General features: G+C 38.0%; 1 protein-coding gene across 1 annotated transcript in view; it reads left to right on the top strand.

Annotated features, from left to right (window-relative positions):
* Positions 1-24,006, top strand: part of LOC129566972 (discoidin domain-containing receptor 2-like) — a gene marked incomplete at its 3' end in the record, with an annotated part of 46,316 nt that overhangs the window by 4,226 nt on the left and 18,084 nt on the right. Inside the window, exons 2-3 of the mRNA XM_055443421.1 lie at positions 12,097-12,202; positions 23,531-23,762. Coding sequence (XP_055299396.1) covers positions 12,097-12,202; positions 23,531-23,762 — 338 coding nt within the window. The remainder of the gene's footprint in view (positions 1-12,096; positions 12,203-23,530; positions 23,763-24,006) is intronic.

Genomic DNA, 24,006 nt, shown 5'->3' with positions numbered 1-24,006 from the left:
AGAGAGAGAGAGAGAGAGAGAGAGAGAGAGAGAGAGAGAGAGAAAAGAACCAGAGCGTTTGTTGATGTGGTACTCTACGAGTACACGCTAGTAAGTGCTAGAGAGTAATCAAAGAGTTTTATGTGGAATAAATATTATTTTTATTGTATTTATTTAGCGTTCGAATTGAAATTCGAAACGATGCAATATTTTCGCCACAGACACATACACACACCGTGCGCTGTACTGCACTTCAGACTGGGCCGTATATGAGTGTGCAAAAGCGTTTTAGCGTAATGAATAACAGCATTACAGTGAGCGTGAGCGCTCGATCGCTTTCGCAAGAAGAAAGACACATTCGAGGTTCACGTTAAGCCAACAAAACGGCTTTAAACATTCCCAAGATTTAGTGTCGTTTTGTTAATGGCTTATCCTCTTCTCGGCGCGTATAAAACTTCTTCGCTTTTTTTCGTTCTCCGGTATATACATCATAGATCGTTTGGCATAGGGAATGTTATGTTTGTGTGCCTTTTGTATACATCATTTCTCTCTCGTCGATGCGCGAGATATGTTTTCTGATACTTCTTGCAACACTTTGTCGCCGTCGTTGCCGTTGTTGTTATTTTTTTTTCTTCGTTCGGCATCGCGGCATTCCACGCTCGTTGCCGATTCTGCTGTTGTTGCGTTGTTTTGTTATGTTTTCGGTTAAACATATAAACCCACTTAAGAGATTTATGAAATTATAATTCATGTTCGTTGATCGTTTTTAATTTAAAGAAGAAGGAAAAAAGAGCGACGAGCAGAGAGTGATGCATACCGTTGAAAATGCAGTACAACATCGATTTATATGAATGCAATATTCATGTAACTGGAAAAAGCAGATGTGATTTCGTTTATTGCAATTATGATTTTTTTTCCTCCATCAAATTTGAGTACTAATCAGCCGCACACCATACGAATCAATGCGAACAGGCAGGCGGGCACGAGCATCGCGATTCAAAATTAGAAATGCTAAAATGTTCCAATGTAAATGACTTTTGCAGCGCTCGTGCGATCAAATGCAATGAACGAATGCGAGAAAAGTCAAGCGCATCATAAATTTAATCGAATTCAAACATAAAATGCTACTTCAAAAATGAATATCCAGAAATGTTTTTTGTAAAATAACGAGTGTATCCGCTGTAAAACTAACTGCAAATCGTTATCAACAATGCAACACTGCAGCCGCCGAAATACGGTTACCATACATAACAGCACAATGTTGCGCATTTATACCCGATTTGCATTTGAAGCTTGCGAGAGAGATAGAGAGTGTGTCTATGTGATTTTTTTCTTCATTTGGAGGGACTTTAATAAACACGGCTACGAACTGTGTGAGATTTGCTTGAATCGGGCGCAATGCAGCGCTTAAAAGTCTCCGGCTGGTTTATGTAGGGTAAACGACAAATAAATCGTATTTTCAATTATATTTCCACAAATCGTAAATCATGCATGAGTCCAAAATGACAGCCATTCATATATTCACTTCCACATTTTGCCGATGCACGTCATGCAATATTTTGTGGCATTCATTATTCAACTCACTCGCACTCGTTTGTTCGCTCTTTCCAGTTCTTTCTGTCACATTCATTCACTCTATATACGTCTCACTCTCTATCGTTCTCGACGAGAACTCTCGCTCATGCTCTTTCTCTCATGCCCGCTCATACCGTCCCTCGGTCAGCCTAGTTACCGTTTGAATTTCGGCAATTTCGTGGAAATATGCTGCTTTAATTGAACAATGAAAGAGAGTTAAAATTTTTTGACTGAAGCGACTACCAATCCACAAATCTTTGCAATGCAATTTCAATGTTTTGTAAGCCACATACACACACACACACACATGGGCAATGAACACAGCCAGAGCAGAGATAGAGCAGAGTGAATCTCTGCCGTTTATTTTTGAAAACTAAGTGATTCGATATCGAAACTACTAGAGTTGAAATAATATTTCCATGTTCAATTAGCCGATGCAGCAACCAACATTCCATCGATCTCCGCCATCGAATGCCGATTTTTGGTTGATAATAAAATTGAAATTGATGTGGAGAGCGGGAGAATTGTCTGAGTTTGATGTATACATGCACAAACCAAAATTTGCTGGCTAGGAAAAGCGTTCAGATTTAAAATGGGGAAAAGAGTGAAAGAACGAATGAGAATGGTGAATTGAGATCGGTGGGGAGAGAACGAGATAATGTAATGGCATTTCCCAAAATTCAAACCAGTTCATGTAGTCAAAAATGTGTACGAAAATTGATTGGCCAAATTAAGATTGACAATGGTTTCTGAATGTGAAAAGCGAATTCGAAACCAAATCGGATTTCGCATCCGACACAACTATTATTGCGATGAAAAAGCAAAATCTAATCGGCAGTAAAACCGGGTTTTTGAAATGCGGCAACGGGCAAAATATCTAACAAACACACACAGACACACGTACAAAAAAAAAAAACGTTCATCAGCAGAAGTTCCAGTTCTGATTGCGAAGCTACCGGTTCTTCCGAATTTTTCAGCATGAAAAATGCAAGCAAATTCAGAGATTTTACACATTAAATAATAAATCTGTGTGCACTCGTCGACTTCATTGAATTCAATTAAATTTAATTTAAATGGAGAGAGAGAGAGAGAGAGAGAGAGAGAGAGAGAAATTGAGGAAAAGGCGATCAAGTATGAAAAATTGGATATTGCATTTCGTTAGAAAATTCGTTCCATTTCGAATTCAGATAAATTGGCAGCGAGAGTGTGTGAGTGCAATTTAATTGAGGTAATTTCGTTGTCGAGAGTCTATTAAGTGGGAATATATGGAAAATCAGAAATTTTCTATCTATTTCTGTCTCTGTCTGATTCTCTCTCTCTTGACTTTCGGCGCATGTTTTCATTATGGAGGCAAAATGGATGTATACACTATACATGATCCAGAGCCAGTCATATCATAGCAATTTTAAGTGTTTTGCGGTACGGTTTTTCGATTGTGACTATCACTTCCTCCGATGGAGCAAATGCGCGCGCTAGTTGTACACTTGAATGAAACTGCCAAAGAGATAAGTTTGTTTGCATCACAAGGCGTTGCCCGCTCTTTCTATCTCTCCTTTCCTCCGATAATAACATCTTAGAAATATTACATTATTACATTGGATGTGTTGCCAGAAATGCAGTACCAAACGACGCCGCCACCATCACCGCTAAACACATTCTGCCAGACACACCATTGATATTGCCACGACCATTTTTCATAGATAAATATTGTCGGTTCTCAGTCAGTGTGGAAAATTCGAGCGGTTTGCTCAAAAATGCTCATTGCACTTTGTACCTCTGCTTGCAAATACCTCCAGAAAGAGCAGCTAACTTCCTTTATGCTGAAAGAGATACATATTTCATTATTTATTTACGGCTCAGCACTTTCGTTAAACAAGCCACTTTTTTTTCTTGCGTCCGTTTGTGTCGTTTTTTGCCGATTTTCGCCGGGGCGAGAGGGAGAGAGAGAGAGAGAGAAATGTGAGCGTGTGTGTGTTCCAGCGATTTGAAAAATTAAATCCATATGGCCAATGCATAAACGAAATTGAATAGTTGAGCCGGTCATAAATTAGGTATTTTCTCTGACTTTTTGTCGTCCGTTTTTGCTTCATTTGCGCCGCAAACACGATGCTTAATATAATGATTTCGGTACGTGTGTGTGTGTGTGTGTTACTCTCTTTTTTTTACTCCGTTTGTACTCTCATCGTGTTCATTGTATTTTTAGTGGCCTGATATGATGTAGTTTTCAGTCTGATATTCTCGTAAGCCTAACACTTTTTCAATGCAAACAAACACACACAGACACATGAGGTACGCGCGCACTCGTTCGGTGGCTATACGAAGAGAGGAAAAGCGAACGATCCATATGCAATTGCACTGCCACTGCAAATGAACCACTAAATGTTTATACTCTCGTGCACACACACACGAAAAATATTAAAGTCATCATAAAATATTAAATACATAATTTATGGTGCAGTGCAAAGGGCAGCCGGGGAAAAAATGTAATAATCTGAAAAATACTAAATATATATATATATATGTGTACGCAGGAGTGTGAGACGGCCGATGCTCTGAAGCGAACACAATTTTCAGCAACACACAATGTGTGTGTGTCAGAGCAGGGAGTTTAAACATTTTTCGTACGTGCAAAACATGTGAAAGAATGTCCGAGACGTACAAAAATGAGCCAAAATGAGAGAGAGAGAGAGAGAGAATAAATAAATGAAATAATCCTCGATGCCGCCGCCATCGCAGCTACTGCCATCCGGCTCGACAGCCATACAGCTACTTGCTATTATGCATTATTACACACAGACTCCTCATTCCATCAATCCGGCAATTGCATTGAACCAAATGAACTTGAATAATAAAGATTCACCACATTGCAAAATTGCCATCTCAGTCGCATGTACACCGAGTTTATGTTGTGTGCGCGTCTAAGGCCAAAAAAAAGAGATGAAAAATAGCAACAGCAGCAGCAGAAACATTGATGGCGGCCAGTAGCTAGTTTGCTGCACACTTGCATCTCTACACAAAACTCGTAAATGTGATTCATTTTTCCAGAGTGGCGGGGTCATTATTGTTTTTTTATGATTAGTTTGAAGTGTATTTAATATTTCAATTTAGCAGACATGAGCTCGTTCTACGCTCCGCCAGCGGATTTCTCTCTCTCTCTCTCTCTTTTTTCTCAACAACGGTGATGGCTGCCGCAGTTATTTATGACAAACGAAGCAAAGAAGAAAAAAAACGAATGTGTTTACCAAGAAAACGACATGGCAAATTTACATTTATTTTGAATTTCATCGTAAATTTTATGCGTTGATTTTTATGCTTACGCTGTTTGTCATCGCTAACAAAATGCTGATTGAGGAATTCATTTGCGGCAATTACAATGTTCGTTGTAAATCCCGTTCGATTCGAACGAACAAGTTTGCTTTTCGCTCTCTCTTCGGCCGCCACCACTGCAGCAAGCGAAAAAAAAATCGAGAATCGCAATCAATCAAACTGATATAAAAATCCAACCTACACACAAACTCCGCGTATCGCGGCACAGCAAAACTAACCGATTTTTATGGCAAATAACAACGCACCAAAATGGTACATGACCGTATTTACAATAAATTTCCATTAGCGAAATCTGCATGTTTGTTTGAACAAAGTGAAAACCATAAATTTCATTGCGATAGATCGTGTGCATCACTTGCGCTACAATCATAAAATAAACGAATTGAAAATGGTGTGCTGTAGCAACAACTGGCCGAATCAATCAATGCAAATGGCTTCTCTCTCTCTGTATGCTGATTTTTCTTCCTTCAAGATTCCTTTTTTTCGTTGTTGTGTACAGTTTTATTGCATCGAGTGCAGTGGATGAATGCAAAGCGAAAAACTTGGGATAATTCATTGCTTTTGATTTTAATCTGTAATCTCTTAAGTCCGATGAATGATATCCATTTTTAGTACCAATAAAATAATTATACATTTTTAAGAGTCATTAGAAATCTTCTGGGCACATGAAATGCCAACTGCATTAAAAATAACAACAACAGCAACAACAATTAAAGTAGAAAAAACATCGAAATTGGCTCTCTCAAGTACTTTTATTTCTTTGTGCTTCCCCTTTCTCGTCCGTTATGCTGCCGCTGCCGCTGCCGCTGCCATCCGTTCATTTTGAAAACTCATTTAAAATCGCAGCTGAAAAATTCGGACCGCTTTTAATTTTCTCATAAGTCGTCGATTATTTTCGAACACAATGCGAGCGAAAATCCACTTGAAAGTGTGTGTGTGTTTTTTTTTCTGTTCATTCAACTCATTCTGTGTCCGTGTGTAAATTGCGCCACTATATTCTAGATGAATTAATACACATTCAGCGCGCCGAATCGGAATAACGACTGAATGCAATGCAAGAGTGAGAGAGCGGGAGCGAGTGCAGCAGAAAAGCGAAGGAAAAAAAAGAAATGGACGCCACTTGAAAAATTTGTATGCACGGTTTATAGAGGCGATTAAAATATTTTCCATTTGAACGAATTGTTTGTTGAGTTTGAATCAACTCTCTTTCGTTTTCATTCGTTCGCTACAGCGCGCACATACAAAAACTCGGCTGAATGCTGAATCGAATATTTTTCATTTTGTTTGTTACATTCTAGATGTGCATAGTTGCAACGAATTTTCAGCATTACACAAACTTTCAACAGAAAATGAGAGAGAGAGAGAGAGAGAGAGAGAGAGAGAAAATACTTCGCATTTGCTCGATTGCAGCAATGCATTATGTTTTAATGCTGACGATTATGATTCCCAGTGATTTTTTTTTAATTGAATTTATTGTATTGTATACATTTTTTTTTCTTCCTTTCTCTCTCTCTCTCTCTGGCAGTGTAATGGAAAAAAAACATGAAAATTACATTAAATTGCACGGCGCACATGAAACAATCATATATATCAAAATGTTTAATTGAGAGGTATTTTCGTTTATAAATTAATAACCCGTTTCGTTGACGGCTTGTCTAATTCGGCTTTGCGATTTATATATTGCGCTGTTGTGCAATGAAACATTATCAGGATCAACATTTATCATTTCCAAGCGAATTGACAATGTAGTAGTCGAATGGTTCAAAAATTTTAATAATAATTTGATACAATAATCCAGGCCAGACACACACACAGAGAGAGAGAGCGAGAGAACCGCTCGCAGTCGCCATCAATTGAACACACCTTTGTGCCAAACCAAAATGTTGCACATGTAAATTATATCCCATTGTATTTTCGTGTTTCCTGATATGTCATCTTTTAATACCGCCATCGCATACGCAATGTCTCTTGTGAACAATGGCAAAATTCTAATTGTCCAAATTGAAATCGATTGGTAATATTGGTCGGGTTTTTCGATGTTGAACTCACTCATACTCCAGTTTAGATACCGATATGACAAAATTGACATAGCTGCTGGTGTATGATATACCAGGTATGAAAATGAAAGGGCGTTTCCTGTAAATATGATTCTTGAGAAATCCATTTGAATTTTGTCATTCACCACACCAAATATTTAATCATCGAAATGAACGAGATAGGGTGTGTGCGCTTGTATAGTCGAGTGATCGACTAATAATTTTCTGCAATTTTCCAATTTTCTGTAAAACTCCTGAAATTCACAGAAAAAAAGACTTTGTCATTCTAAAGTCATTGTTTTTTGTGTTCAATAACAAAAAATGGCAGAAGAAGTGGAAAAAATGGGGCGATTCCAATGAAAAATTGACAGAATAAATAATGTGGCACGGAAGTGGCTGAACATAATGGGGCTAAATAGAAGTGTTTGGAACAATGGAAACAAAGAGAAAAAAATGAGCAACAACGCACACACACACACACACGTATAGTGAAAAATCGCGAGCTTACGATCGATCAGCCAACAACGGTGCACTACAATATATATTATTGACAATACATTTTGTGAGGCGATAGCGATGAGTGTTACGGCCTCCTTATATGCTGTTTACATACGCTAAATACCATGAATAAAGCATCCAAATGAAAGGAGTGGGGAGAGCGTGCTTTCGCCCCCCTCTCTATCTCTCTACGTCGTCGTCATCATCGTCTTGTAAGCCATTTTGCCAATTTAAGCGCCCGTGTTGTTCAATAAAACAGACATTAAATATTACATTGCAAGCTACATGATTTTTCAAGTGCCATGTCGCTCTGAATGAAATGTGCGTGTACACAAGTGCTCGATTATCGCTTATTTCAACGGTACATAAAACTGCATTTCTCTCTCTTTCTCGTTCCGTCGTGTGTTTGACTTTACGTGTGTGTTTTGATATCAACTTGACACAAACTACGGCCAAACTGAAAACTTAAATATCAATCTTGTCGGGACGTTTGTGCCACATACCATTTTTTTTTCTGCCATTGATGTTGCTGCCGCTTTCTCCTGTCGAGCAACAGCTCGAGCGAGAGAAAGAGCGCAAATAAAATGACGTTGAGCACGGTATGGTTTTTTCCTCCTTCTCTCTCTGTTATTGCTACATGGGAAAATGCAAATATTTACAAAACGTTAAGTCAATAAAACAAAACAACATTCTTACGGAACGAGAGAGAGAGAGAGAGAGAGAGAGAGAGAGAGAGAGAGAGAGAGAGCACGGCACTGAAAATCGAAGCACCATTTCAATAGCTTTATAATGTCGATCGAATGTTTTCTACATATACATATTTTATTTGCGCTTCTACCTAGAACGCTCTATTTTGCGTTGCGAATACATACATTCCCTCGCATCAGGCTCGTCGACTTGCAAGCGACGCTTTCTCTCTCTCTCTCTCTCTCTCTCTCTCTCTCTCTCTCTCTGTGTGTGTGTGTGTATGTGTGTCTGTCTTTTGCCCAGTAAATTTTGAACGATGGCTGTTTGCATTTGTATTTGGAATACAATTGCACATTGGCTCCATTGGATTTGCCAACCGTACATTTGCTTCCGATGCGCTCTATCCGCAATTTCAAGCAGCGTCCAACATCACATGCACATTCACACTCGTCCAACAACACACAATTCGGAATTGAATAATATAAAATACATTTTGGTTATTGTTAAATTGCTGTTGTTGCTATAAATTGCTGAAGTGAAATTGTTCGTATGGGGATGAACGAGAGACAGAAAGAGAGAGAGAGAGAGAGAGATGGAAAACACGGTAGCTAGTGGTAGCTTTTCGTTTTTGTTCGAGAGAGCTTGACTCCCGATAAAATCCCATCGAAACACACTACAATTGTTTGGTGTAACAGTTTAGTTACTTATTCAACGTGTGTGAGAATCGTGCTCTGTCGTTTGGTTGCTGTAGCTCTCTGGCCACAGCCAGATTGCTTGTACATTGGCCATGCATTGTTTATACTTGGATGTGCTTGTGCATGCTGTTCAACCGTGCTGCCAAAGCGCCGCACAACTAAATAGACACACGAGCGAGCAAATGAAAGGACAGAAAAAAGAGAGATGATGGTGGGGAAGGTGGGAAGGTGGGGACGGAGAGAACAGAATCAAATCGTACGTACAATTTGCTCTCATTCACAATGGACTTTATGTGTTCATTTCAGTTCATTTAACTTGTTTCATGTCAAGATTAAAGCATGATTAGGACGACATTTTACTCTTCATCCAAAACTAGCCAAACAACAACTATAAAACATAACACACTCGAACAAATATTACGACTACATAAAATGCCCCGATACAAACAATCACACAGACACGAGGAGAGAAAGAGAAATAAACGTGTGTTTTATCACCGCCATTGCCGCTGTCGTAGTCGTCGACGACCGAATCGAATTGGTAAAGAGCACAAAAACGCAACTCACCAAAACTCAAGCATAAAATAGACCGATGAGATTTCCTGCAAATACCATTCACATGAGCTCAGATTAGTATATATGTGTGTGTGGATACATACAATGTAAGTGTGGACGAGTATACTATACTGAACTATTCAGCCCTGGAATTGAAAAAAAAATCCATGCCACTACATTTTTTTTCTGCCATTGCATATACAGCGCACGGTGTGCTGGCTGCCCCATTTCGATGCAATAATTGCAAACAATGTGTGTACTTTGAGCTATTTTCTATTTTTCCCATTCGGAAGTTTTTCCCTCAGTTTATTTGGTTTTCCCGTGCAAAAGCCTTTCCACACACACACACATACGAATGCTTCGAGTGAGAGAGAGAAGGAAGAAGGGAAAAAAGACGCACACGGATTGTAATCAGAAAAATCGTACAATAATTTATTTACGTTTGCATTTCGCGCATTTTATGGCTCGAACTTTCATTCCATTTTCTTTGTCGGTTGTTTTTGTGTGTTTGTATATTGGTTGGTTTTCAATGGTTTTTGCCCGTCATTTCGTCTGACCAGAGACCAGATATGGCTAACAGGAGAAGATAAATGCAACCTGTATGTATACAAAATTAGTGATTAGAATGGGTAGAAAGCGAGATAGAGAAAATAAAAACGATTACAACACGTTGGTCACGCTATCATCACTTATCGCGCTGCACGCTATGGCCGTGTGTGTGTGTTTGTGTGTGTGCTTGTATTTGGTCGAACTTCTTCCGTGCTGAACCAGCACCAGAACACCATTTTATTTGATTTTCCGTCTAACTATTCAAAATCGACAACTTTTTACCGCTAGTTTTTATTTGTACGTCGATGTTATTGTTGCTGTTGTTATTTTTTGTGTGTGTCATATTTTCCGCTTCTTCCATTCATACAACAAACGTTAACCATTTATGCCGATACACAAACAGCGAGGAAAAACTTCAGGCGATTTTTTTGTTCTGTCATCATTATTGTTGTTGTTGTTGTTCATATCCTTTTGTTTACGACAATGTTTATTTGCCCGGTCGTTCTGTCAATGTCTGATGATGAACAATATTTGCGTTTCGATAATAAATAATTGTAATAACAATGAAAAATTGGAGCGAACATTGGTGGCTGCATGTTCGACAATAATATAATCGGTTGATGAGTTTTACCGTGCACCACCAATCCATTCCGATGAATGATTTCGATTCAGACGTCATTGTCCATTAACGGAAATTTTCAACCAATCGACAAGGGACACATAAAAATGCGTCACATGTGCATGACATCAAAAACTTACATGGACTTTAATTAAATTGACATTGAACACTCACACTCTCCGATAAGCGATCGGCACTTTGTACCTCATCCGCCCACTCTCACACACATTCTGTCTTTTGAATCGCAGGAGGAGAGGTGGCTCCGGGCAAAATGTAGATGACAATGTTTGATTTTAATATTGCATCTCGACCGTTTTATGTTATCAATGTTGAATAATTCAGCTAATTTCACATTACTTTGATGGTGGATGGCCTGGCATGAGCACAACAATTTGGCTACTTTTCCAATAAATATTTGATTGTTGTTTTGAATGACACATACCGCGTGAAATTACCTATAATTTCAATGCATATTGGAATTAATTAAATACGCTGCGAACAAAGGCCACATTTATTCGAGAGGCATCCAGTTTTAATCAAACAAAGAGTGCCGTCACCGGAAAATATCCAATCACCTTTTGTGATTACATTTACCAAACGTATGTGTGTGACGGCAAATAAACTCTTTCAATATTTTAACAATGCTCTAGATAGATAAAGAGAGAGAGAGAGAGAGAGAGAGTGGCGATTCAGTGTTTTTTCCTGCCTACGTAGGTGAAATGTGTCATTACAGCCATAAATCAATTTGAACACTTCAAAGTCAAACGCTTGAAATGAAATTTGCAACGCCGTTGTTCCAAATACATCACACCATATTTTAATTTTCATTCTGGTTCATGTTCTCCATGAATTTATTGTCATTCAGTCAAAGTTGTCGTACATTTTTATGTGTTGAGTTAAGCCTGGTGCAGCGTGAAAATAATTTTTAAATTTATTACACTTTTGCAACTGTAATACGCAGGTTTTTTTTCTGTTCGTTTGCTCGTCAGTAAATTATCAAACTCATTAATCTCATATTTACATGGGAAAAAATGTGTCACCAGAGACTTTTCATTGGAACATCGATCAAAAATAAAGAAAATTTTCCAAAAATGTGTTTTAATATTTTCACAATGATAAAAATATGTGGAATCAAATGGATTAATTACGAGTAAGAAATATATCCACCTCGATTCTAACAGAAAAATGAGAGAATGCCACTTTTATTACAACAGGGCGACAACCTTTTTTCTGTTCATTTAATTTCCATATATTTGCCATTTTTCAATCTTTTTTTTACCGCTGATATGCATTTGTAAGTGCTAATAAAGCGATTTATTTTGTTGAATATGAAAAAAGGGCCCTGTCGCTCACTCTCACCTTCGATAACTATCGACACTGTTGAATACACGGCCAAAATGTGTAGTACTCGACAATTTTCAACCGGCGCAAAAAAAAACAACAAAAAATGAGCGCGTATTTATTTTGGTGTTAACAAATTTTTCATGTAATTCAATGCATTCGTTCGTTCGAACTTATTTTTCAACATTAATATGTTTGTGTTTAATTTTTATGTTTTTTTTTTCTCTCCTTGCAGCGAGTTGTACTAATGCACTGGGCATGGAGTCAGGAGCGATAGCTGATTTCCAGATAACCGCCAGTAGTGCACATGACCCAGGAAATGTTGGACCACAGCATGCCAGGTAAGCGTACATACATTTACCACACTTTAGCATATCACTTCGCGAATAACGAAAAAAAAACACCGAGAGGATGAACGAATGGATACCGATGAACAGAAAAAAAAATGCGAATCATTCCACCCGAATAAAATACTACGCATAAATATTATATTTTACATGATGTTTTGCGATAAACCATTCCACTCACTCGTCGAATTCGTCAGTCGGCCCTATCTCCCACTCTCGCTCATTCCATCGATCGTTTCATTTATCATGCATTTCCATCATTCTTTTTTTCTGCCACGATGCCAATGAAAATGTTTTCCGTTGCTATGTTTGATATTTCTTTTAATGTTTTTCACTCTCTCTCTCCCTCTCTCTCGTTATTTTGCATTTTACGCCGTGGCAATAAATAAATGAAATGTGTACCCAAAACGCATATTATTATTTTTGCATTTATACACATTTTTTTTTCGCTCGCCCTCTCTTCTCGCACGCTTAATATCTTCACAATCCTCTTTCTCCTCGTGTCCATTCTATACAAATATATGAATATTATACAGATTGGAATGTTTCTCATTTATTTTGTTGCCCTTCGCGCTAACAATTCATTCGCTCGTTCGCTCTTCCTCCTGCATTTTGGATTTGGTACACAATTTCATAATAAAATATTTAAATCGTAAATTTTTCTGCTGCTGCTGCTGCTGCCGATGTTGTTGTTTTTCTGTTGTCGTTGTCTCCCGTGTCGTTTCTTTTTCCGTTGCTGTCGTTGTTGTTGTCATTTATCAGATGCTTTGATGGAAATTTTTCACCTCTGTTGTGATTTATAATTAAATCACGGTATTGATGGAAAACGTTGTCAATTCTCTTATCGGAATTTCAATACAGAAAATAAGCAGCGATTTTCCTTCTCTCCCTCTCCTCGGCTTCTTTTTTTTTTGGGTGAGCAACCAATTTCCCATTATTTCGTCTTTTCGCAGTTTCAAATTTATGCGAAAAATGCTGCACGTCTGTGGATCGTTGAGTGGTGGTGAGAGTGATTTGCAGTGAAAATATCGCGCTTGTTAAATTGTAATATTAGTCAAATGGCAAAGTAATGAAAATTGCATTGGTATGCAAAAATGCGAATGAAAATACTTTCTGTCGTTACGTGACGAAGCAGAAATATTCCATGTATTTTCTCATTCAGCAAATATTTGATTTTGATTACGTAAAGGTGCCAAAAAAAACAAGTAAACAACTCACCGATGTGATACACAATTTTTGTGCAATGTTTTACTTTTTTGATTTGTTTCGATGGCGAAACGCTTTAAAAGTTTGCTAGAAATTTAAAAAAAAACACAGGATTTGTATGCACGGTGAACATAAAACTCACTGTGCAAGTAATTTTATATTATTATTGATCAAAAGTGCTCGAGTAGTTTGATCTCTTTTCGTTGAAAAAAAAACGCAGCGAACAAGGAACTTTTCGTTGTGCTTTTCTTCTCTCTTTCTCTTTGTGTGTGTGAGTGAGTGCTGTTGTTTTGCCCGGAAATCTTTTCGCTGAAAATAGTTCGTATCGCTGGCATTGTATAATGTTCGGAATTTGCATTAATTTACATAAAGAGATGCGCACAGAACATTGATTGGAGCAATTGCCTTTCGTACTGTGTGCGTACACACCAAGCTGGAGAATCAGAGAGAGAGAGAGAGAGAGAGAGAGTTTGCAGAGCGCGCGGCACCTGAGTCGGGTTATTATATTGAGCATTTTTCTGTTTGATACATCAAAAATGGAATAAAATTGCTTTCAGCAAAGTATAATTTTGAGTCAGCTTGTTTGTTCTATTTGCGCGAGGAGCGACACGGAATAGAGTGAAAAAAGGGAATAAGAGTTGATTCAGGTAAATGAAAGGTACATGTTGACGGATCATCGAAGCAGGGAGATGGAAGACGCAAGATGCATTAATGAAAAACGAAAATCGTCTAACTTAAATAATGAATTTGATATTCTTTGAAAATCGAGCTTTATCCATTTGGATCGCTTTTGTTTAGCACACTTGATGCGTGCACATCTGTTTATGAACATTACCTTGTGAGCGCGTATTTCGTTCTTCGTCTCCCTTTCCAACCCTCTCTCGTGCTCTATATCTCAACTTGAACGTCTTTCATTTTTCGTACACTGTCAGCAGTATAATTCGCTGGAGTCTATGGATTTCCTCTTTTATTTATTCACCGGAGCTGTGTTCATTGTGCTGTCGACAGCTATGCAAAATCCAGCCCGTGCGAACAACAAATCTCCAGCGCAACATTTTCCATTCGACTTTTCTTCTTATTATTATATTTACCATTTTAAGTGAATTTTAATACAATGGCGAAAAGCGCAAAGAGATATAAATAGAGAGCGAGGAAGAGGGAAATGTGTGTCAGCCATACACATCTCATTGAAGCGTGTCTATGAAACGAGATGCAAAACATCAAATAGATTATAAAGCGATTGCAGGTAATTTCAAAGCGAGCACACTTGGTTTCCAATAGCTAACACATTAAGCACACTCGCTGGGAATTTGTTCCCGCGATTGATCCGGCTCGTGTGAAATTCGAATCGATTGCTATTTTTATGGCGTTTTAATTAAAATAGCCTCACGAAAAAAATGGCTCCATCAATACATTTGTAAGCTCGTAGCAGAAGTTTTGTAATTGAAAACAAACCACCAAAATCAGCCTTGCAAAATAAAACAAATGAGACGATGCGTATCGTGATTCCATCATCTGTTGTGCGGATGGGATGGGCGGTAAGCGTTGCGTCTTTCCATTAGAACACCTCAAGATGAAGCAAGTTCGAAATTTGAATAAACAAACATAATAGCGTATTATCGCATTAAATTCAATCGGCAAAATGGTGTTCGAGTTCCGAGGCCGTACCAAACCAAGATTTACGTAATCGAAATGGTACAATACAAATTGTTTAATGGCATAATCGAATAGACAATTGAATTTTCGACAAAGATGTTGGAAAATTAACAATTGAATTTTGCTTGCAATGTTTGGCCGTCACTCTAAACTTCTTAAATCATCATCCAACAAGCGAAAACCATTGTCTTCGTCATTTTCAAGCCGATTTTGTCTCTTGTGCAAATCGTATTTTCTCCAACTCTTTTCCGTTTCATTTTCGATTCGTTAGTGCCGTTTGATTCGACTGTGCGTTCCATTTTGTGTGTGTGTGTGTGTGTATGAGGCGCAACTAAAATCCATTTTTCCCGCACACACAATGTTGTGCTGAGACGATTTGATTTGTTTCACGAAATTCGAAAGGGGTTTTTGGTTGTCTGGCAAGAAATTTAGTGAAAACTAGCACGTATTCATTGGCGCGGCACATGAAACATTATACGATGGGATTGTGTTACGAGAGAGAGAGAGAGAGAGAGAGAGAGAAAGAGAGCGCGTGTGTGTGTCTCAAGGTAAACCGAAGAATCTATTTGCTAAAATGATGACAGCAAATTCTGCATTTTGCTAGTCGACGTGCGTTCCCAATCAAATCACACAGACGGTGTGTTGTGTGTCTATTAACTTCGAATGAGGCACGAAATTGAGTGGCAATAAAGAGCGTTGAATCGGCCTTTTCAAAACCAAATTTCAGTACCATGTATAAATCAAAATTCATCAGCTGAAAGCTTTTGTTTAAAATTTCTATGAATGTCTTAAGAATGGCAATTTTCATGCAAACGTCGACAACTTTCGTGTCGAATGAATAGCTGAACTATAGCGATGATTGAGACGGGATTGTCAGGTGGAGATAAAGTTGCCGAAGCATTAACACAAGTGATGTCAATAGATGGGCACATTTTTCGTTTCGGAGGGAATGAAGCAAACTTTAGCCGCAAAATTAATGCACATATAAAATTGAAAACCAATTCAAAAGTCTTTCTACCTGCCAACGCAAATCATATCACGATGATGATGGCAAATATTAAAGAATCCTTTCATTAAAAACATCGGCACTAATTAGCTCTCTCGGAGAAAACACCGCAGCATATTTTATATCGAAAATCATGCACACACACACACACAAAATTGAAGCGGTGATGAAAATGATCGCTTTGCGTGTTTTCAGTTCAAAGGCATCAACTGGCAACAATGTGGTTTCGCTCTCTCTCTCTCTTTCTTCTCGGTTGCTGCTTTTTAGTGCAGACATATTTCATGCACGGATTTTCGCCGAAAATTCATGCAACGAGAGAGGTATAAGAGGAACAACAACGACGACGATGACAACAAGTAAAAGAAGGAGAAGAGAAAAAGAAATTGGCAAAGCTCTTTGAGCATTCAATTGCTTTTCATTTCGCAAAGTGGTTGGGTTTTTGTGTGTGTGCGCAGCGGTTTCAATAGACACACACATACACATGCAATGTCTGCCTCACTTATTTACATGTAATTAGATTATGTGCGCAGTAATTTCGAATTCGACAGGTACTTGGAAGTTTGTTTGCACAACGTACGATTACAAATTGCTAATTACGCTCTATATGCTGCATAAACATTACGCAACAACATGCTTATTAGTGACGGGCCCCGATGACGACAATGTACACCATATGTGAAGAGCCATACCGAGTCGAGCCGAGCCGAAACGAAGCCCATTCTAAGTAGATTCAATCTCTACTAGGTTGATAGGCAACCGTGTGTAAATCAATGTGCCTTTGTGCACAAAACGCACACACATGCAAAAACTGAATGCGAGAATCTTCTTTAGAATTGGTGATATATGTGACATACGTCTAAAATAAATGTTATCATTTGAGAAAAGAGAGCCTAAGCTTCATGCATCAAAATTAACGTCTGCACACACACACACTCACACACACACACGCGCAATTTCGATCTTGTGAATCGTTGACGAACAATCCCGGCTCATTTAGATATCTGTGAATTTTCCCGCGTGTGTTTGCACCATTTACATTGTAATACATTTCAAAATAAATATTTACTCCGAATGTTGTGGAAAATGATATTGCATATCAAGCGAGCGAGCGAGCAAACGAACGCTTTTTCGGAACATGAAAATAAACGTGATGCAAATGAATGAACAAATTGATTTCTTTCTACCTATATTTGCACAAGCAACTTTTTCGCACCGTAATTCGCATAGGAAATTGAAATTTGAACACGGTGTGAATTTGATGTGGCATGTAAAATACCACCCACGCATAATAGCACACATTTCGAAAGAAGTAGAAGTTGTTTATCTGCCAGAGCTTAAAATGGCATATATTTTTTGCCTATGATGAGCAAAATAAACCTGTCACTGCAAAGTACACCTGAAACGCATCGAATACTTTTCGCTAGCTTTTTGCTGAATATTTCACAAAGTTGTCACATTTCCAACAGACGTCATGCCGTATTATTGTTATAAACTCTCTTGTGCGCGTTCCCATTCTCTCTCTCTCTTTTATTTGTAATATCAAAATATTTTCGTAATTAATTTTTTCCGCTGTGTCGTGTGTGTTTGTGTGTACATCAATCCTTTTCGCATGGATTTGGCTCATGTGCTGTTCATATGTGCATAGTACCTACCGCCAAAATCCCAGGTAAATTAGCGAATACGAAAATGTTTGCACACATACTGAAGCCGTAGTGTGTTTTACGTACGCCTTCGCATTGTATTATTTATTTGGCGTAATTTTCCTTTTCATTTTGTGAGAATAGGCGAATTTCAATTCAACAACAATTTTAAGGGATAAATTCATAAACGAAAATTTTCTCCGTTTAAGCCAATGCCATGTGGCTTATGTGGCATTAAAATTTAAACAATAATCATACACACAACGCAACCAACAAATTAGGATTGGGAATGTTGGGTATGTTGCATTCCGGTCGATTTGAAATGAAACACAACTCGTTTGTGTTTGATATCGAAATTCGACTCTATTTTACGGGCTGAAAATAATTTTGGCTCGAAATAAATATACACACTAAAATATGTATGCTGTGAATTTACCTTGCGCACATAACATGTGCTTTGAACATATACTCAGCTATTCCCGAATAATTTCTGTGTAGCAAAAATAAATAGACATTGTTTTTTTCCTTTCTAAATGGCAATTTAATGAAATTTTAGATGAAAATTCCAACATTCTCCGTTCCTAATGCAAATACAATATGCTCTCACCAAATATTTCGAATAATTGATATGAGCTGTATACATATAAATGTCATTTTCATTGAGTTCTCGCTGGAAGAGCATACTGTTGTGATGAATATTTGTTGTTGATGTATGAAATATTTCGTTTTTGTATTTCGCTCTCGTCGCTCCCATCGTTGCTCTCTCACTCGGCAACAAAGGGCTAATTGGAAATTGTTTCGCATTTCACGTCAATTTAACAAAGATATGACAAGTTCAATGCGCCAGCAAAATGTCAATACAATTAATGCAAACACACGGGCAAAATGATGATGAATCCATTTTTAACAAACAATATTTGCATTTTGGCCCGATTTTCTCGTCGATGTCGACGCGTTCTATTTACCATTCGCAATTTCTAATTGAAATAATATTCAACATTTTGATCTCAATTTAATTAAGTACGAATTTTCGCTCTCAAAGAGAGCGCGAGCTGTGCAGATGGAAGTGTTTTTTTTTCTTCTTCATTTCAAACGGGAAATTTTCTTTGGAACATTTTACCGACACTTGAAGTTGAGTGCTATGGCTCACTGCCCTCTGGTTAAACAATCCGATATTCGCCCAAATGAACTTGAATTGTAAATCATCGCGTTTAATCAAACTATTTGGCCCGTTTGCATATTTCACAATCAAGCTGCGCCCGCCCAAGTTTACTCGATATGAAAACTCATATCAAAGTTTTGTTTTATTTCCACCTGAAAGTTAAATACGAGGAACTCAAGTTTCATTACAAGAGAAACTAAACCGTGGAAGATAGCGCGCAAGCGAGAGAGAGAGAAAGAAAGAAAGAAAGCGAGAGAGAATGCGACAAGGAGTGTGAGCCGGGCTTTCGACAAAAAAGCGAAAAATCAAGAGAGAAAGAATGAAAGAGAGAGAGAGAGAGAGAAAGAGCACATGCAAAGTACCGTTATTTTCATCAAATGAAGGTACTCCGTTACGCATGAATTCGTTTTTAATTCAAGAACATAAATATTCGCCATGTTTAACTGTTTTCTTTTATTTTTGTGTATTTTCGCCTCCCTCCACCCGTTCCATATCTGTGAATGGTTGCCATAATTTATGATTATTACAAATACGCGCGATATTCCGTCTGCTACTATATTCCGCCAATGGCTTCGCTCTCGCACTCTCACTCTATCTCGTTCTCACTCATTCCCGCATTTCATACACACACACAAATAATCGCAATGAAGTTTTACCGCACACAGAAGTTCAATGGTGTTGTTTTTATTCTATATCCGCACTATTTTTTTCGTTGCGAAGTGAAACTTGATACCTGCAAATCTATGCACATAACTAACGATCGAAAGCATAGGCCAAAAACAACCATAGAATTTGTGAGTACATACTCACACACAGAAAAAAAATGCCGCACAATATGAGAAGAGCTGGAATATTGAAATGAACAAGCAAACCGATTGTAATGAAAAATGGATTTGTTTTTTTTTCGTGGCTGTTGGCATAAAGGGGAGAAAAATTGCCATGCAAACTATAATAAAGAAAAGCAAAAAAAAAAAAACAACACCAGAATATTCGACTGCAAAGTTGAAATGAACTGTGGAAATGGTCGACGCACGTCGAACGGTAAAAGAATGTGTATGTTCAAGCACATATTTTATGAATATGCAAACACGGTATGCGTTGTGAGGGCTGCGTGTCTTGCGAAGCAAAAAAAAACGCACACGTAAAGTGCTATCGAACATTATTGTGTCATGTTTCAATATTGCCTCGCCGCTCATGTCATAAATAATTGACTATTTTTCTCGACGCTCTTGGCTTATTATCCATCCATTTTCGTTACGAAAAGTACTTGACGCTGGAGCAAAGGATGCTGAAAAGAGAAGAGAATGTTGTGTGTATCGATCAGACGTTCGAATGCTGCCAATTCCATTTTATATAAATGATTATTATTGCAATTACATGGAGTTTTGCTGTTTCGAATTTGCACGATGTCGGCAATGTCGTTCAGGTAGAATGGTTCTTATTTCATCATCGCTACGCGCCTAATAAATGCGAATCGACTTGATTCGTTCGGAACAGACGGCAATAAGTGTCGTTTGCATAATGCGGCTTCTTCTTGAAGAAAACAGCGCCAACTTTTGCTTCGTCGCGTTCGTTTTTTTCTTTCACTTTCAAAACTCGACTGTAACCGTATCTTGGCATTCGGAATGCCATGCGAAAGTGCAGTAAATGAATATGGGTGTCGGAAAGTTTGCCGGGCGACACAATACAAATATCGATTTTTTTCCCATTGGCACATGTTTTGCTTTATGCGAGGTAAATGCAAATTTTGATAGATTTTTTTTTTTGCATTCGACTGTCTGCTCTCATCGTGTTAGTGTGATACTCGACCGAAATTCCTCAGCTAGTCTAGAACTATTAAAGAAAAAAAAGGATATCGTCTCGAGCAGTTTTATGCTAATTTTTATGTGCTTTCAATGCGTTCATGGTTTTTTTTTCTTCTTTCTCCACGTTCGCCATCCACTCAGTCGTGTGTTCACAGTGTTTTTTTTTTGTCTAGAGAACTAAAAAGTCTCACTTTTCATCGACACCGAAACTTTTTCGGTTGCAAACCATATGTGTGCGCAAGCAGAGAAGAGATAAGCATCGATGCCGTTGCTTGGCTTTGTCATTGTTGCGAACCGATTTGCACGCTAGCCAAAAAGGAGTAACGTCGTTTAAGCTTTTCAATCGCTTTTCTGGTGGAGATGTGCGTTCTTTTTCCCTCGTTGATGTTGCTGTTGCTGTATTTTCTATCACTTCGAGCACAAATAAGACGCATTTTGTCTTATTATTATGTGCGAGAGATGGAAAATGTTTGGTTTCGTGCACCGGTGCTCCTTAACGTGCGCGCCACATACAAGCATATCATTAAGCCAAACGATGGCAGAGATGCATAATGTGCTCTGTCTTTAAATTGCCATACACATACGCTCGTCGAAGCAGCAGCAGCAGCAGCAGTACAAAAGACTGCCAGGCAAAAGAGATAAAATGACGAACGAATATTCATTCGAAGCAGCAGCAGCAGCAGCAGCAGCAAGCGTTACTGCTCAGCACAAGGTGTACACTTGCGCGATTCAGTGCTCTATTCAACTAGCATAATGGCTGTCAGAATGTTTGCTGCAATTTAATATTTCACCTGCTTCGAACATAGTATACAGGCACACATAGACACCGAACAGCACTATACTTACCTATTAGAATAACAACCTAACGACAATCTCGATATTTGATACGAACATATATTTGAATGGCACTGTCTTTTGTGACGCTAAACGACAATTCGTGTCATATCCCAGCGCATGGATTTTCTTTATTCGAATTTCCAAATGATAAACCGTAATTGCAGCTCGCTTGCTTGCTTGCTCTCTCTCTCTATTTTTTACTATTCTCATTTTCTCGGTGTTTTGCTATTTGTTGGGTGTATTTCTGGTCGGAGCGATTCCATTCTTAGAACATTCAATTCCACGTACAGTGCAAATGAATGTGAAATTCACTTGGTGAATCCAGGTCAAAATGGAAAATAACAGCTCAATTATAATTTGAGCTCAATCGATCACATATATAATATATTTGTGTGCTCTACATTTTCAATTTACGAATCGCAGTCGGTTTTTTTTCCTCGCGTCGGAATAATTCTTCGTTCTTCAACGTTGTGTTATTTATGTGACCAGATTACGATGTGTGGTTCGCGCGAAGCGCCTCTCGCAACATACACATCAATATGAATTTATCGATTTTTGCCGGGGCATGAATTATGGCACTCTAATAAAAACTCACCTAAATGTACGATTTATGACTGGACGTTTTACGAAAATAATCATGAGGCGCCTACAGAAGAAAAGCACATATGTGTATGCTTTGATATTTCAGTTCGAAGCTCATTCTCGCTCTCTCTCTATCTCTCTCTCTCTCTTTCTGCCTTTGACTCGCCACAGGGCTCGACTCGGTCTTGTTTTTTATTTTAATGATGACAAGTTCAGAAAATTCCAATTCAGTTTTTATCGCCTCGAAATGAGGATCAGAGAAAAAGGACAAAGGAAAAAATCTACGAAAAATTCGACTTTTAACAACACAAAACGCATGATTTTGCGGCCACATCGTTTACGACACGCGTATAATTCTTTTAATGGCAACCAGTGTAATAATGTTGTTTATGATGATGTGTGTAAGTGTCCATAATTCAAGGGAATTTCGTGGTAAAATAAAGGCGAGACCGACCGAGTCTGAAATGAGAAAACATGGCGACTGAAAAATTTATGAACTTCCACTGCGGCCGACACGAACGCGCAATATATACATCTCATTTCATTCAAATATTGATCTAAATTCCAAACAAATCCACTTTATTGTGAGTAGAAAGAAATTCCAAGGGTTTTTTCTTCAATCCAGCATTTGCCATAGCACATATATCAGCACAAGATTCAGCTTACTTTCTTTTTATAACCCACTAATTTATGCATTTTGAGCTGTAAAATGGAAATGAAGGCCATGAATTTCACTACACGAACTTTGAACTCACTCTCACAGCCTCACAGCAACATACTCGGCTAATAATGATTTATTTGGATGGAATATTACCTTTTTCGAAATCGAATGACGTAATATCCGAAAGCATACGCCTATTTTCATTTTATATGTACTTGATTCACTTTGACAAACACCATTTTCCAAAAAGGAAAATCGATTCGACGGAACAAATTACTTTTTCCACTTAGTTCTCACTCTCTCGCCTTATTTTCTCGATCGTATTCATTTCCTAAACAACGAACGATTTCATCAATAAACTCGATTCAGGTCACACATGTCATTTCACCACTATTTATATTTGACCATAAATATTTCAATTATATTCATTCGATTTTTGATAAGAGCGTGCAAAATTGTTTTTCGCTTTTTTCCAATTTCGTCATCTACAATTTTGGTATCCGATTCATTGAATGATGAATTAGAAAAATATTTATGATCTGAAATGCTTCGTCAAACCCATGTCGTAATTGGTCGTTAAGTTTGAAATTCTCAAAATACTTCATAATGAAGAAGTGAAGCCAGCATTGAACCCAACATATTGCACGAAACGTGAAGCTCATTACAAAATATTGGAGTGGTTCTTATAATTTTATTCAATGGGTCTCATTAAATACCAAATTAATTTTTTTTCTCTTCCGCATTTTTTTGTTTTGTTTTTCTCGCAGATTAAAGGTCGATAACAATGGAGGCGCTTGGTGCCCGAAGCATATCGTATCACGTGGACTTAAGGAATACTTACAAATTGATTTGCTCCAAATGCACGTAATCAGCGCGATTCGATCGCAAGGGAGATTTGGACGTGGTCAAGGACAGGAATATACTGAAGCATACGTCGTCGAGTACTGGCGCCCCGGTTTCACAAAGTGGGAACGCTGGAAAAATACCCAAAACAAAGAGGTAAGTCTCAAGCTGAAATTCAATTTGCTACCGTCATTTCGGATTTCAACAGAGCTCTGTGTATAGTTTGGGAAATATTTCAATTAAACTTTTGTTGAATCTAACTTTTTACATCGTAAACTATTCATAGAATCGTTTACTATTAAATCCAATCGATTCAAAATGTTGTTTTCTCGGAATAATATTGTCGTGTTTGTTTTTTTTTGTCAAACATAATGTTAACTAAAATTGCTATTTCATTCAA

This window comes from Sitodiplosis mosellana, unplaced genomic scaffold (genome assembly GCF_009176505.1).
Source record: "Sitodiplosis mosellana isolate CC-2019 unplaced genomic scaffold, AAFC_SMos_1.0 Smas_scaffold_5, whole genome shotgun sequence".
In the NCBI taxonomy this organism is placed as follows: domain Eukaryota; kingdom Metazoa; phylum Arthropoda; class Insecta; order Diptera; family Cecidomyiidae; genus Sitodiplosis; species Sitodiplosis mosellana.
The sequence above is the reverse complement of the archived record's forward strand: the minus strand, read 5'-3'. Positions and strand labels throughout refer to the sequence as shown.